General features: G+C 29.8%; 1 protein-coding gene across 1 annotated transcript in view; it reads left to right on the top strand.

Annotated features, from left to right (window-relative positions):
• The window catches only part of LOC108771638 (uncharacterized), a 72,237-nt gene extending 58,212 nt beyond the window's left edge, over positions 1-14,025 (top strand). The window contains exons 4-5 of the mRNA XM_018536977.1: positions 13,750-13,882; positions 13,963-14,025. Of these exons, the coding sequence (XP_018392479.1) occupies positions 13,750-13,882; positions 13,963-14,025 (196 nt within the window). The remainder of the gene's footprint in view (positions 1-13,749; positions 13,883-13,962) is intronic.
• Positions 14,026-14,455: the final 430 nt, after the last annotated feature.

Genomic DNA, 14,455 nt, shown 5'->3' with positions numbered 1-14,455 from the left:
TTTTAAATTATTGTTTACAGTTGGCAACATTTATCACGTCAGAATTCAATGTAAATCTTATGTTAAAAGTTCTCTCGCAAGCATTTCCTTGTTTAACGTATTTTTTGACATACATGTCCTTTCTTCTGAATAATAAAAAAGTAGGTATACGATACTAAAAATAAGCAAAATATACGCGAGTATATTTAATTATACATATTTATCATTATCGGTTTCCGAGGTTATTATACATAGATTATTCGAAAGTATAGATAAAAATCTTTATCGAACGGGTTCGTTATGAATGGACAACGTTAAAAATTAAAGATGAAATCGATATATTAAAAAAATATGCTGAATCTTCCAAATTATTCATGATAACAATGACAGGTAAAAAATTTAATTAGATTATGTTGACTATTTTGTTTTTATATAAACTTGCATGGACTTATTGTTAAAATTAGAATCAAATAGTGAGTATACTTTATAAACATGGACTATGTTGTAAGTATTGAAAGATATGTAGCTTAATAATAGTAAAATTTAATAGTACATTGTGTGTGTGACATGTGTGATAAGTTGTTTATTGTGCACGAGCGAAGCGAGTGCGCTCCCCCGCACCCGCGCCGCACTACAGACAAGTATAAGTACATGAGTTGCACATAGATTTTTTCATTACGAGTGCACTGTGTTAGTAATATGTTATACAATTATAAAGTCGCACGAGCGAAGCGAGTGCGAATGTAAAGTTGCACGAGCAAAGCGAGTGCGATTTATGGGATGGTGCGTGGGGCGCAGGAAGCAGGGGGGGCGCAGCCCCCCTCCCCGAAAAATAAATTAAAATATTTCGTAAATAAATATTTAACAATACAAAATTTTGTATTGCTCATTACTTTTAATTATAATTGTGAGATTATTACAATTTGAAATTATAAATTTAAACGTTATTGTAAGTTGAATGATATTTATAGATACTGTATTGTTGTTTTGTCGTAGTTACTTTTATTATTGGAGGAAACTATGCTTAACCCCCCACCCCCCCAGATGCCTCGAAAGGACGAATGGTCGCGCGCGTTTCTCCGTGTTGTTATTTGTACGAGCGCTACCACTGCGTTGCATTATGAAAAATAACGCAACGCTTTTGCGTGGGGTTAGAGAAATAACTCAACGGCTTGAGATATTGGCTATTTACCGCACGCAAAAGCGTTGCGGTATAGGGCACATTACGTGCACGCGTGAGGAAAAGTAACTTACGTCTTATTGTTAGTATAAACTCGGAGCCTATTGAGTTATTTATTTATTTTTTAAAATTTTAGTCTCTATTAATTTTAATATTAATAAAATTTAAACATTGAAATATATCGATAAAATAATTATTTTGTTATATCAACATTTTTTATCATTATTAGAAAAATAAAATAATAACTAGATTTATGTATTGAATATTAAAATAGTAAATAGTTTTTATCAAAAATATAATGAAAATTTTAAGATATAACCCTAAGTCTTATATGAATATAATTATACATAGATATTATATAATATAATATATAATATATTTTATATATTTTTTATATAGTTATATATTTTATAGTGTTATATTTTAGTGTTAATAATAATATTTCTGAACATTTTCGGCTTGTTTCAATTTCTTCCGGAATTTCTTGACATTATTGTACCTCTTAACGAATCTCGTGAGCGCCATTTCTCATTCTTAGCCGAATATTTTGTTGATCAGAAGCAATATTTTTATCCCATTTTAATACATAATCTACTGGCCGTTTATATCGGAGGAATTACAGTTTCTTCTACTGGTACTATGCTTATGGGATTCATATATCATATTTGCGCAATGTTACAAATAGCAAGGTAAACATTGTAAAAAAGATTGAAATAGTTTAATAATATAGTTTATTAAAAAAATGAAAAATCTCTTCTTTGTATATGTTCTGATATAAAAGAAATAATTTTACAAAAATTATTTAATATTATACAACATATTGATAGTCATTTTTATATTTTAACAAAATTAAATAAATCATACAGGAAGATGATAATAATCTAAATATGACAATGGATAAAATTAGTATATATGTTATTTCTTTTATTTTAGAATTTAATTGTTAATCAATCCGTTCATCTGTTGATTGTAATAATTATTCTAACGACGAATAGAATTTAAACATATTTAACAAAAGATTATTAATTTATATAAATACATAAATAAATACACTATCCTTTCCCGATAACTGAATTGCATAGAAATGTCATTGAACTTTGCAGCTATCGTCTTGAACATGTAAGTGATAATATACCGTCAGTATTTAAATCTAATAAAGATTACATTATTCGTAAAAGGATAATCGACGCCGTTGATATACATCGTAGAGCACTCGAGTTAGTATTTCATGTATTTTAACCTTAAGACTGCCGGAAAGCCGATATATCGGCTCTGAGGAAAATCAGTTTTTTTGATAAATATATAGAAAAGGGGAGCCCCCCCCGATAATCTTGACCTTGACATATGTTGTCAACGTCATGACCCTGAGTAACCTCCCGCAGGTTTTAGGTGGCGGTCGCTGTCCGTTAAAAAGTTATTAACAAAAAAGTTTCAAAATTAATCACTTCTCGAAAATTATACATATTAACGTATCATTTCTGCCATATATGTATTATAACAAGTACTATTTTACATCTCCTCCTGTTTAGAAACGTTAAACTTTCCACGCGCGAAGTAACTCTCACCTCCCCCAACCCCCTGCAAACGGGCACACAACTTCTATGATTGTACTGTTGCTATGATTGTACTGTTGGGGGAGACCTCTGCCGACGGGGTGGGTGCGGGAGGGGGGGCCCGAAGACCACCCCCTTGCACCCCCCCCCCCCCCGTGAGTGTGTCAGCGCCCTTAAAAACTCTTATTAATACTTATTTAAAAATTTCATGATCCAAAATTTTTTCTTTACCTTATCCTGCCGGGAAGCCGATATATCGGCTCGGCCTATGATATGAACTTTGTATATAGTTGATACATGATACAAGACACAAATTTGGCCACTTTTAATGGACGGTTTAGTATCTCAAATCCCGGCAGTCTAAAGGTTAAAGAAAAACAAGTTTTTGAAAAAATATCAGAAAGTTATATAACATATTTTAATATTTGTTTTTTAATAATAGGTTTGCCGAATTTATTCTATCCAGTTTTATGAATTTCTATTTTACATTAATTGGTATTGGTATTTCATCTTTAACCGTTAATATGTTTCAAGTGAGTATACGTACATCAACCTGTTTTGGCTACTTTGTTTTATATGCTCCAAAAAAATTGTATATATCTTATATATATAAATAAAATATAATACAATAATTATATATATATATATAACTAATTTATATATATATATATAACTAATTTATATTTAATCTTTGTCATTCTGAAGATACAAAAAGTGATTAACATTAAAGTTAATTCTTTTTATCATAAAATAATATTAGAAATGTATCAAATTAACTATAAATAATACATATGATAGAAATTGCAATTTCATTGAAAAAAAAATTATGTTACAGTTTCTACAACTTATAATGTTTACAAACGATACAAATGGAATGCTAGCATGCGGCTTTTTAATTATAGCCCATTTTGCTTATATGTTCCTTGGTAACTTGGCCGGGCAGATGGTCACAGATCATAATATCAGTATTCTTAATACAACGTATGTAATTAACATTTAATACACTCTTCCAATAAATACATTCTAAAAATAATATAAATTTAAAAACATCGTGTTTTGGTCTACAAGTTTGCTCCCGCCGTTTTTATATAGATAGTTTTATACCTGTAAAAACGGCGGGAGCAAACTTGTATTACTATATCCTTAAATACCTATATAAATTTCTAAGTAAACAATTGCAATTTGTATTTCTACATTCACTGCAAACTTTTGCATAATTGAAATCTATTAATTGTTTTTATACCTAGATATACCGTAGAATGGTACACGATTTCTTTACAAACACAAAAATTATTGTTTTTTATAATGCAAAGAAATACGAAAAATTACTATTTCGTTATCGGGGGTATTTTCGCCGCTTCTCTAGAAGGCTTTGCCACGGTAATGTATTCATAATAAAAATATACATATACGTATTACGAATATATATATAGTATGTATGTATTTATAGTTTATTGTTTATTTTAAATTACTTTACAATTAAATCTATTCTAGTTAATGAGTATGTCAATATCTTACTTTACGGTGATTTACTCCACACGATGATCACATAGGATGCAATATAGTATTTAGTAGTCCATTGTAGATAACTACATGAGATTCATAAAGAGCTGACATTCTATTAGGAAGCAGTCGAGTATGCAACGTCATTTTCACCTTTCATGGAACAACATTACTCAACAAATTAAAGAATATCAGAATTTGCGATAACATCAAGTAGACTAAGTTTAATTTTAGCAATAAAAAGAAACTCTAAAATGTGTTATGATAAATATGAAACATCAATCTTGGTGTTTAATATTCAAGTCTTATTTATTTATAATTCGCAAAAATTACTATTTATAAAATAACAATCAAAATAAAATTAAGAATTTTATTGAAATTTCCATATTATTTATTATGGAATATAATTTTTTAACCAAATTCAGATGTATTCTCTCAACGGACTCTCCAGATAATTTTTTTAAGTATAAATATGTGGATTTATATTATAATTTTGTTTTGCAAAAGTAAAAAATTTAATGGACTCAAAATTCATTACTTTATTTCATAGATGTTTTTTTTGTTTTTCATATACTATTTATCTTATACTAAAATTGTCAATTTCTATTACATTTCAAATTTGTATTAAATTTATTGTGATATGCGTTTCTTATGTTGTAATCCATAGCAATGACAATATAAGTAAAATCAAACAGTATCTTTTTGATTGAACTTTTATATTTAAAAAAGAATAACCTTTTTAAGAAAATTAATTTTATTGTTTAAATTTATCACTTTCTTTAACATATATATAATACTTTTTATACATTTCACTGACATAATTTTATACTTACATAACAATAAAACTGTAATTTTTACAAATTAATATTTTAATAACTAAATAAACTAAATACGAATTTGTGTATAGTATGTCATGGAAACCACTCGCGTAACAAAGCAAGCGTGATGTTCGACGTTTCACACCACTATAAGGGTGTCGCGCAAAAAAACCTTCTGAAAATCCATAATTGCACCTGCGTGAATGTGAGAAAAAAAGTGGGAAATAAGGTAATTCAGAGGAAGATGACACAAGGGAGAAAATGTCACTTTATTTATTTGTGTGTTGTTTAAATTAATAAAAGTATGTTCAACATACTTCTAAAATTTGTGTCTTTCATATTTCCTCAATTTACGTATTATTACATCTTTATGCATTTTTATAGCTTAACTCTTAATTATGAACTGTGAATATATAAAATATGTAAGTTTACATTGCATTATATTATTTAATTGCTTGTAAAATCTTCCAAAAAGTGACATCTTATCTGTATATATATATATAGGAAGATGCCACTTTTGCAGAGTATGACATATCAATTTTTCCAATAAAATAGAATATTAAAAGTTTAATTCATAAATTTGTATAAATAAAGAAAGGTTTTCAAAATTAATTTTTTGCTGGTAATTCAATAACATTAAGAAGTTATTCAAGAATATATGTGCTTAACAGTAGCGTTTTTCCCCGAATTACTTTTTTATTTCACCCTTGCTTTGGGAAAATTACATCGAATAAACATAACGTATAATTTTGATGATTCAACCATTCTGTCGCTCCCTCCGGAGTAAAAAAAAAAGCGATTGCGTGCAATTTATGATCGTCCCTAACTTGACGCGGTATCATGAACATTAATGATAATATTTTATACAAATATCCAGCGGGGGTAGAAAACGGTTATATAACATTATACCGGAAAACGTACCATATGGTGTCTCAACATTGTTTCTTAACGTATTTTTTAATTGTAAAAAAAACAGACTTTGCCTAGAATCAGTCTTCTCTACATTTGTAAGCGAGGTGGAATTCCGTGTGTGTGGAAACTGGAAAATCATGCGCCCTTCGGCAGGGGGGAGGTGGGGTGGAATTTCACGTGGAAAGTCGTGCGTTTCTTGGCAAGGGAAAAGTAGGATATGGAGTCGCTTCGTGTGGAACGTCGTACTCTCCTAATCGGTTCATTCCATACTTCCCTTCTGTCTGGAATTATCTGACTTTTCACGTAAAGTAGTGAAATAGTTATCGACTTTTTATCAATAATTTTTTAACGAATAATGAGCGACGGCTAAAACTTAGTGGAAGTCACTCAGAGTCATGACCTTGACAACATATGTCAAGATCAAGGTCATCAGTAGTTGCTCCCTTCTTTTGTAGTTTTATCCAAAATCTATAAAATATTGAAGTTAAATACGTTAGTATTAAGTTAAATACATTAGTATCTTATTTTTACATTTAAAAATTAGTGATTTCTATATAATATTTAAAAAAACAGAGATGGAAATAAAGAGAAATTTCAGCTTATCATAAATTGTTATTTCATAGTACGCATGGTTTCTGATAAGTCGAAATTCTCATTCTCTGATCTCTATTTTCTATTCCTCTGATTGTATGTAACTCTCTTAATGCATTACTTGTATTTTTACCATTATCGTTTCGTTTTTATAACTATTTGATAATGATTTTACAACTTTTAATCATTGTACTTTCCTGGCACAATCTTGAAAGTTCACGTGAAGTGTTTTATTCTTGAAGGAATTTTAATTATTCAACACGATAGTGTTTATACTTTTAAAGCGTATACTGAACATTTGAAGATTATATTTATTGTGCTCTCAAAAAGTAGTTATAAGATAGTCATAAGCATGTTACTGCAAAAAGATATTGTTTATAGTCACTGCGTAAATTTTATGTTATTTTAAGATTGAAACATTGGGAATAGCTCCACTCTAATATATTAACACAGTTTTTTTACACTTATTTTTTACACTCGTATTTTTTAATTTTGTTTTTTTCTAATTATTCTAACACACTGTTTACATTTATAAAAATTCCCACTTGGAATTATAATTTTATACTAACGGTAAGAGATACGTAGTATACTATCATCGATATTACTTTATGAAGTTAAAAGAGTTCCTTCGACAAAGCGGTTGAAATAAAACTCTACAAAGTCACAATACCACGCGAATGCGTTTGCGCTAATTTAGAATAGAATAGGATATATAACTTATGAAAATTTACTAGTAAGAACAGATTTTTTTTTATACTGAACATTTACATGACTCATGTTTCCTTAGCTTTATTCGTATCTCGGTATATCAACGATAGCCAATGGAAAAGTTCGGCGTAATTTTTTCTTCCATCATGTACGCATGGACAATGCTTAAATTGCTGCAACTGTCACTCACTTCTCGACTCTGTATTTCCCGCTGTCTATCATGCGCTGCGAAAAATCCAAGATAAAATTGATTGGTACATTAAATAAACCATTATAGAGGAAAAGATGCATGAAATAAAATGTACTCTCTGAAATCTACGGTTTGAAATCTGTTCTTGCAGATCCACCTTCCATTCGTGTTTTGACCATTGCAAGAAAATGTATATATTCGACGATCGCTATCATAAATTGACTCAAACTGTTTTAAGGATTCTTGGTTTGTGGCCTTATGGAAAAACGAAATTTGAACGTTTTCGTGCAGTGGGCTTTTATATGTTACTCACTTCTTATACAATTGTTCAGGTAATTCTAAGAGTGTTTGGAGTTAAGTGCCAAAACTTCGGGAATGTATAGGGGATCGATAAACTAAGAGAAAAAGTCTAAAATATTACTCATCCACAAAATGTAGCACAAACCTAGCACACAATTCAATACAATTCTCAAAATAAGTTAACTCCAAAAGTGGAGGGCTAACTTCTTACAATTTAAATGCGATGCACGAACTGGATGTATGTAGTAGTTGAGCGTGCCGTTAGGAATCACAAATCCAAACTATGATAAGTTTGCTAAATGACGTGGTTCTGACTGATTTTTCTTACTAACTTCTTTTGTATTTTTCAAGCAAGTTTAGCGATATTTATAATGGCTGATGAAAACGAACAAATAAGTGCGCGCGCGCGTATGTGTATGTGTGTGTGTGTGAAAAAAGTTTTATTTTCTATAGAGGAAATTTGCTGAAATTACTTTAATGCTTTGAGAAACTTTTAAAAGAAGCTTTAGATAGCAGAATGTTTGAAGAGAAACTAAAAATAAGAGTATAGAGAATTGTTAAAAAAATATTTCTGTAAAGATTATTACATATTACTTAAAGCTTTTTTCTTAAAAAACATTGGATGAATAATTATTATATTATACTTGAGTCATTATTCAATTTTAAATTGGTTAAAGATTATGTCCGTTATAAAAATAATTTGTTGATGGAAATAAAAAATTTATCTTACAAAATAAATAAAACGTTGAATTAGTCATATTGTTAACATGTGTTTTTTTAGTTTGCACAACTTGTTACAATCGACTTTAATACAAATGTCATTATTAGACTTCTATCGGACGCTATTCCGTCTGTTATATGTGTTTTAGAATTTAACATATTTTTCTTCAAAGCTAAGAAAGTAAGTTGAGCTGTGATTTTAAATAATAAAACCGATTACCATAAAAAATATTTATACTTATTTGAGATTTTGCCTAATTTAAAATTCATTTGATACAGCTAAAACAGATAATAAAAGAAATTATTAATAATCGGCGAATGTTGACAGATGTGCAGGAAATTAAAATAGTAGAACATTATGTTCTTCAAGGAAAAAACATTACAATTATTCTTATATGTATGCAATAATGTTATTTTTATGTATAAAAGATGTTTTAACTAATTTATATTTAAAATGGAGAAAATTTTATAATGTATGGCATATCTTATAATTTAGTGCTGCTAATACCTATGACACTTCTATTTTTAATAATGGAATATCTACCGGACATCCTCGATTTTTTTCAACCGTTAAATAAATCACGTATACATTATTTATCATTTTTGCCAAAATACCACATAAATATAAATAATGGAATACAGTTTTATTCTTTATTCTTGTATTCTATAACAAGTACGATTATTGGTCTTTTTTCGATAGTAACTGTCGTTTCGATGGGTCTAATGGTTAGTTTATATTGCTGCGCACTATTTAAAATTTGCAGGTAAGATCAAGAAATGTAAAAATTGTGAAACTTTTAACAGTATTTTCTTAGATTGATATTATAAGAAAATGAATAATTGTACTGTTTGCGCGGTTTAACAACTTAATATCATCAGTTATCGAATGAAACAATTCATGGACAAGAAGGAAGTAGCATGCTTTAACAACAGAAACGTTATCGTCAATAGAATAATTAGATTAGTAGAACTTCATCGAAATGCACAGAAGTAAGTATCTAAAACTATAAGTATGACAAAATTATTAATTCTTTACTTAATAATAAAATTGTTCTATTGTTTGATTTATTGCGCTTTCAAGGCTTTTTAAATTGTTGTTTACAAGTTTTACGATAACTTATCTTTTTATCCTAGTAATAGGCACATGTTCCATCATTGCAAATTTATATACAGTAAGTACCTCCTCTTTTGTAATATCTATGTTATAACTTATATCAAATATTTCATTATAGTTCATGTTGTTTCTAATATCCTATAACGGCTTTCAAACATACAATATATATATATATATATATATATCACATATATATTAGGAGTACAAATTAATTCTCAACCTTTGTTGACCTCCCCGTTGTTGTAAGCGATAGAAAACGTCTTGCTGGGTTACTCCAAATGTATTTGCAAGTTCTAATTGCGATTACCAAGAATTCTCGTTCAAAATTTCCTCCAACTCTACGTCTTTCACTTTTTTGGTTGACGAGGACGTTCACGATCTTCAAGATCGAACTTTCCCTCTCAAAACTGTTGGAATCATTTTTTACATGTATACTGTACGATAAAGCATTTTCTCCCAAAGCCGAACAAATTTCTTTTGCCTCAGCCGCGTTTTTTTTTTAAGTTGAAACGCGAAAAGGAAGCAGTGCCTCAAATGTTGCCTTTGGTAATTGTTCACTTTAGGGGAGCCACCTCCAATGACCTTGATCTTGACATATGTTGTCACCCTGAGTAACCTCCAACAAGTTTTAGCCGTCGCTCGCCCTTCGTTAAAAAGTTATGAAAAATTAAAGTCTTAAAAATAATGTATCATTTCTGCAAAGGGGTGTATAGGGTGTATAAAGCGACATAGAAGTTGCAAGCTCAGTACATTCAGAAACGTTAAACTTTCTACGCGAAGTAACTTTCACCCCCCCTCCCTGCAAAGGGGCACACGATTTCTATGATTGTACTGTTGCTATTGTATTGTCAGGGCAGACCTCTGTCGACGGTGTGGGTGCGGGGGGGGGGCTGAAGGCCACCCCCTTGCACTCGCCCGTGTGTGTGTGTGTGTGTGTGTGTGTGTGTGTGTGTAAAACATCAAGTAATAGACTCATAATCGTTATATATTAAATAGAACACCGTCGACAGAGGTCTGCCCCGACAGTACTATCATAGCAACAGTACAATCGTAGAAGTCGTGTGCCCCTGTACAAGGAGGGGGGAGGATAAAAGTTACTTCGCGTAGAAAGTTTAACGTTCCTAAACAAGGAAAGGTGTAGAATAGTACTTAATAGCATACATGTATTATATATCATATGTTAATTTTAAAACTATGATTGTTAATAACTTTTTAACGAAGCGACGGCTAAAACTTGTTGGAGGTTACTCAGAGTCATGATCTTGACAACATATGTCAAGGTCAAGGTCATTGGAGGTGGCTCCCCTAAAGTGAACAATTACCGACATTTTTTGTATCTAAAAGACGACTTAAAGACGTTCTATGTCACAATTTTAGACTTTATGTTATTTGGAATTTTACCTATATATTACATTTTTCAAAATGACATAAGTAAGTCTGAGTTTGAGCATATGCACCTAGAGCCATCTAGATGTGAACAATATAGTCTTGCGATGATAAAGGGCTGAACTAATATATGCATGAAAAGTGATGATTTTAACGACAAATTTGTGTTAGGTGCCATTTCGTTATTATGTGCTTAATTGTGAAAATGTGACTTTTGTCTCGTACTTATAAAAATAGACGAAAACTAAAGTTATCTTGAAATTTTATACGTAAAAGCATGTTTCTTACTTGTTTCAACAATTGTTAAATCATGTGTTTTCCATACATAGACTTACTTTACGTGCCGTTTATGACCATTTACTAATTGTTAAGGAAAAAAAAGAGTCTTTGTCCATTTTTACAAGTGTTTTAAAGCGATCTTGTCGTTTCGATTTATTCAAATTGTCTTTTATATATTTACATGGCACGTAATATAAATTAATGTGTCATCTCTCGCTTCTGTTATGTTACAATTCCAATATGGTCTACTCAGGGTCAGTGTTACCAGATCTGAGCCACGCGACGCCGACGCCACGTACACAAAGCCAAGCGACGTTACGTACGTGTGCGAAAGGCCGAGCATTTGTAATCTGGTAACACTGCTCAGAGGTCTTAATCATTTATTAATATCGATAGCAATAAGCCTAGAACATCCTTTGGAAATGTTGTACTGTCCGGGTAATATAGAGGACGGCTGTTATGCAGGTTGCAATATTGAAAGAAAAGGCCATTCTATATAAGACGCAGAACGCAGATCGCGAGTGAAACGTATTTCAGATTGTGATAGATTGCAGACCGAAATATGAAGGATGCAGGACGCAGGACGCAAAAGTTGAAATTCACCCAACTTCCTGCGTCCTGCATTCTGCGTCCTACAACCTATTATAACTGAAATATGTTAGGTTAGTTTCTAGTCTTGCGACCTGCGACCTGTGTTCTGCGTCTTATGTAGAATGGCCTTTTCAACTTTTGCGTCCTGCGTCCTTCATATTTCGGTCTGCAACCTATCACAATCTGAAATACGTTTCACTCATGACCTGCGATCTGCGTTCTGCGTTTTATGTAGAATGGCCTTTATAATGATATACTTGTGATATCTCGTGGATCTAAGACGTTCGTGGGATCTCTTATATGCGGACACTTATGTGTACATCTCTTGAATATCCATTGAATAACTGGAACTGTCCACGGATATCACAAGATTACTGCAATATTCTAAAATGACGTTCGTTGGATATTTCTAAGATAAAATGTGCTGTGTAGGATGTTTGTTAAAATTAAAAAAATGTTCTCATACACGCACATACATATTAAAATAATTTTTTATTATAATTATAATTATTTAAATCATTTTGTTACTAATATGTTAATAGTTTGTGAACGCAGTAATACATAGGGATAATTGGATTAAAATTTCACTAAGAATAAGTTATATTGTTGCACATGAGTTTCATCTATTTGGAAGTACTTTAATCGGGCAAATGATGGTAAACCATGGTGATGAATTCTTTAATGCAATGTGAGTAGCAAATTTGTACTTTTTATACAAAACTATACATAAATTAAAAAAATCATATATAATAGTTTTACTTTAATTATTTTATAAATTTATTTTCCTCATATATATATATATATATATATATATATATATACACATATATATTAATTAAACTTTTTATTAATTTTAAATTTTTTAAAAGTCTGTGTTTATATTTGTGTAAAATTATTATAAATAATTTTTCATATAGGGGAGAATGAGGGAATACGGAGCAACTAAGGAAAAGTAGAATATTTACTATAAAAAACATTTTAAACGCAAAGTTGACATCTCGTCTATCACTGTATTACAGATTTAATAACATTTTCACCTCATATTATATGAAATTATGGCTTTATAAAAAAGTTCATTTGCGTCGTATTACCCAGTGTGTAATGTGACGCACTGCAGTTTTTATACTAAAAGATCATTGAAATCGATACCGTTTTCTGATCTTGTCATCAAATTTTAGTTAAAAAATTTCAATAAGAAAGTAATGTTTCTCTTGTTCAATTATTAATGTACATGCATAAGGCTTATTAGAAGAAACGAAATTATATGTATGTATTTGACGTATAAGAAAGGTATATTAAAATAACTTTTAATAGATAAAAATTAAAAAAAGATGAATTGTTTTGAAATTTTGTATACATCACTTAGTTAAACATAATTGCATCAAATAATATTAATATTCGAAGTATTGGCTAATGCAAATTGTTACAATAATAATGTGCCGTATGAGGGCGCGGCGTTGCCCTATTCTCTCCTACAAATATATGTATAAATATAATATCATTTAATATGCAGTTTTTGTTTAATTTCTCGTATAACAAAGAAATACATAAGTTATTTACATTTATCAAATAAATTGCATACAATATGAATAATTGAAGATTAACAATCTCAGATTATTACAAATATTATCGTCTTCTTGATACTATAAAACTTTTGTAAATAAATAATCTTATATTTCTAAAAATTGCGAAAATATTCGAGGTGAACAAAAGTTATTACTTAATGTATATATTATAAGGTGTTTAATAACGACTTTTCATGAGTAGATAAAGCAGACTAAATTGAATTGAAAAATTCTGTACTTTCGTAGTTTTTGTTAATAAGAAACTAATTCCTTAAGATTGCCGAATGAGGGTGTATCTATTGTATTCTAGTGTCTAGTGACATTAAATCAGTGTATCAGTAAAAAATTAAATTTTTCTAGATACATGTCGCTGTGGTACAAGGCACCTGTAACAGTACAGAAATTGTTATTGTTTATGATGCAAATCACTTCGAAAAGCCTTGTACCGAATATTGGTGGTTTATACGTTTCAGTATTGGAAAGCTTTACCACGGTAAGAGATAGCGCAAATAGAGAGTGCGATAGTGATCTCTTATTAACAAGCTCTCAGTTTCATTGAATTATTTGTTATAGGTTTCGAAAATGGCACTATCCTTCGCGATGATACTTTACTCCTGTAATACAACGGATTCATAATCCAACACAGAAAATGTAGTTCGTAGTAATATTCATGGAAAAATTTTCTACAGTAGAATAACATAGGAAGATATAATTTGATTAAATAAAACAATTGTTTCTGCTATTTTTTTCATTAATAAACATATTTTATTACCTATCTTAATATTCGAGAGATTTTACACATAACAGATTTTAATAAACCTTATTTAAGAATTTATTTAATTATATTAAACACAATTTTGATGTTTCTTTTTTTCTATATCTTCTTTAATTTAGTATAGATATGCTTTTATCGATATTATCCTATTTTATAATGTTGTTCATTTATTTTTGTGATATATTAATTACATGCCGAAATAAATATATTAATGATTTTATTACATATAAAAGATTAATGTTGTTTATTCGTAAAATATTTCTTGTTTATTCTATTTTTCAAATTTTGCAA

The sequence above is a fragment of the Cyphomyrmex costatus genome, unplaced genomic scaffold, assembly GCF_001594065.2.
Source record: "Cyphomyrmex costatus isolate MS0001 unplaced genomic scaffold, Ccosl1.0 scaffold164, whole genome shotgun sequence".
NCBI classification, from domain to species: Eukaryota; Metazoa; Arthropoda; class Insecta; order Hymenoptera; family Formicidae; genus Cyphomyrmex; species Cyphomyrmex costatus.
Note: the sequence above shows the minus strand (reverse complement) of the source record. Positions and strands in the feature narration are given on the sequence as shown.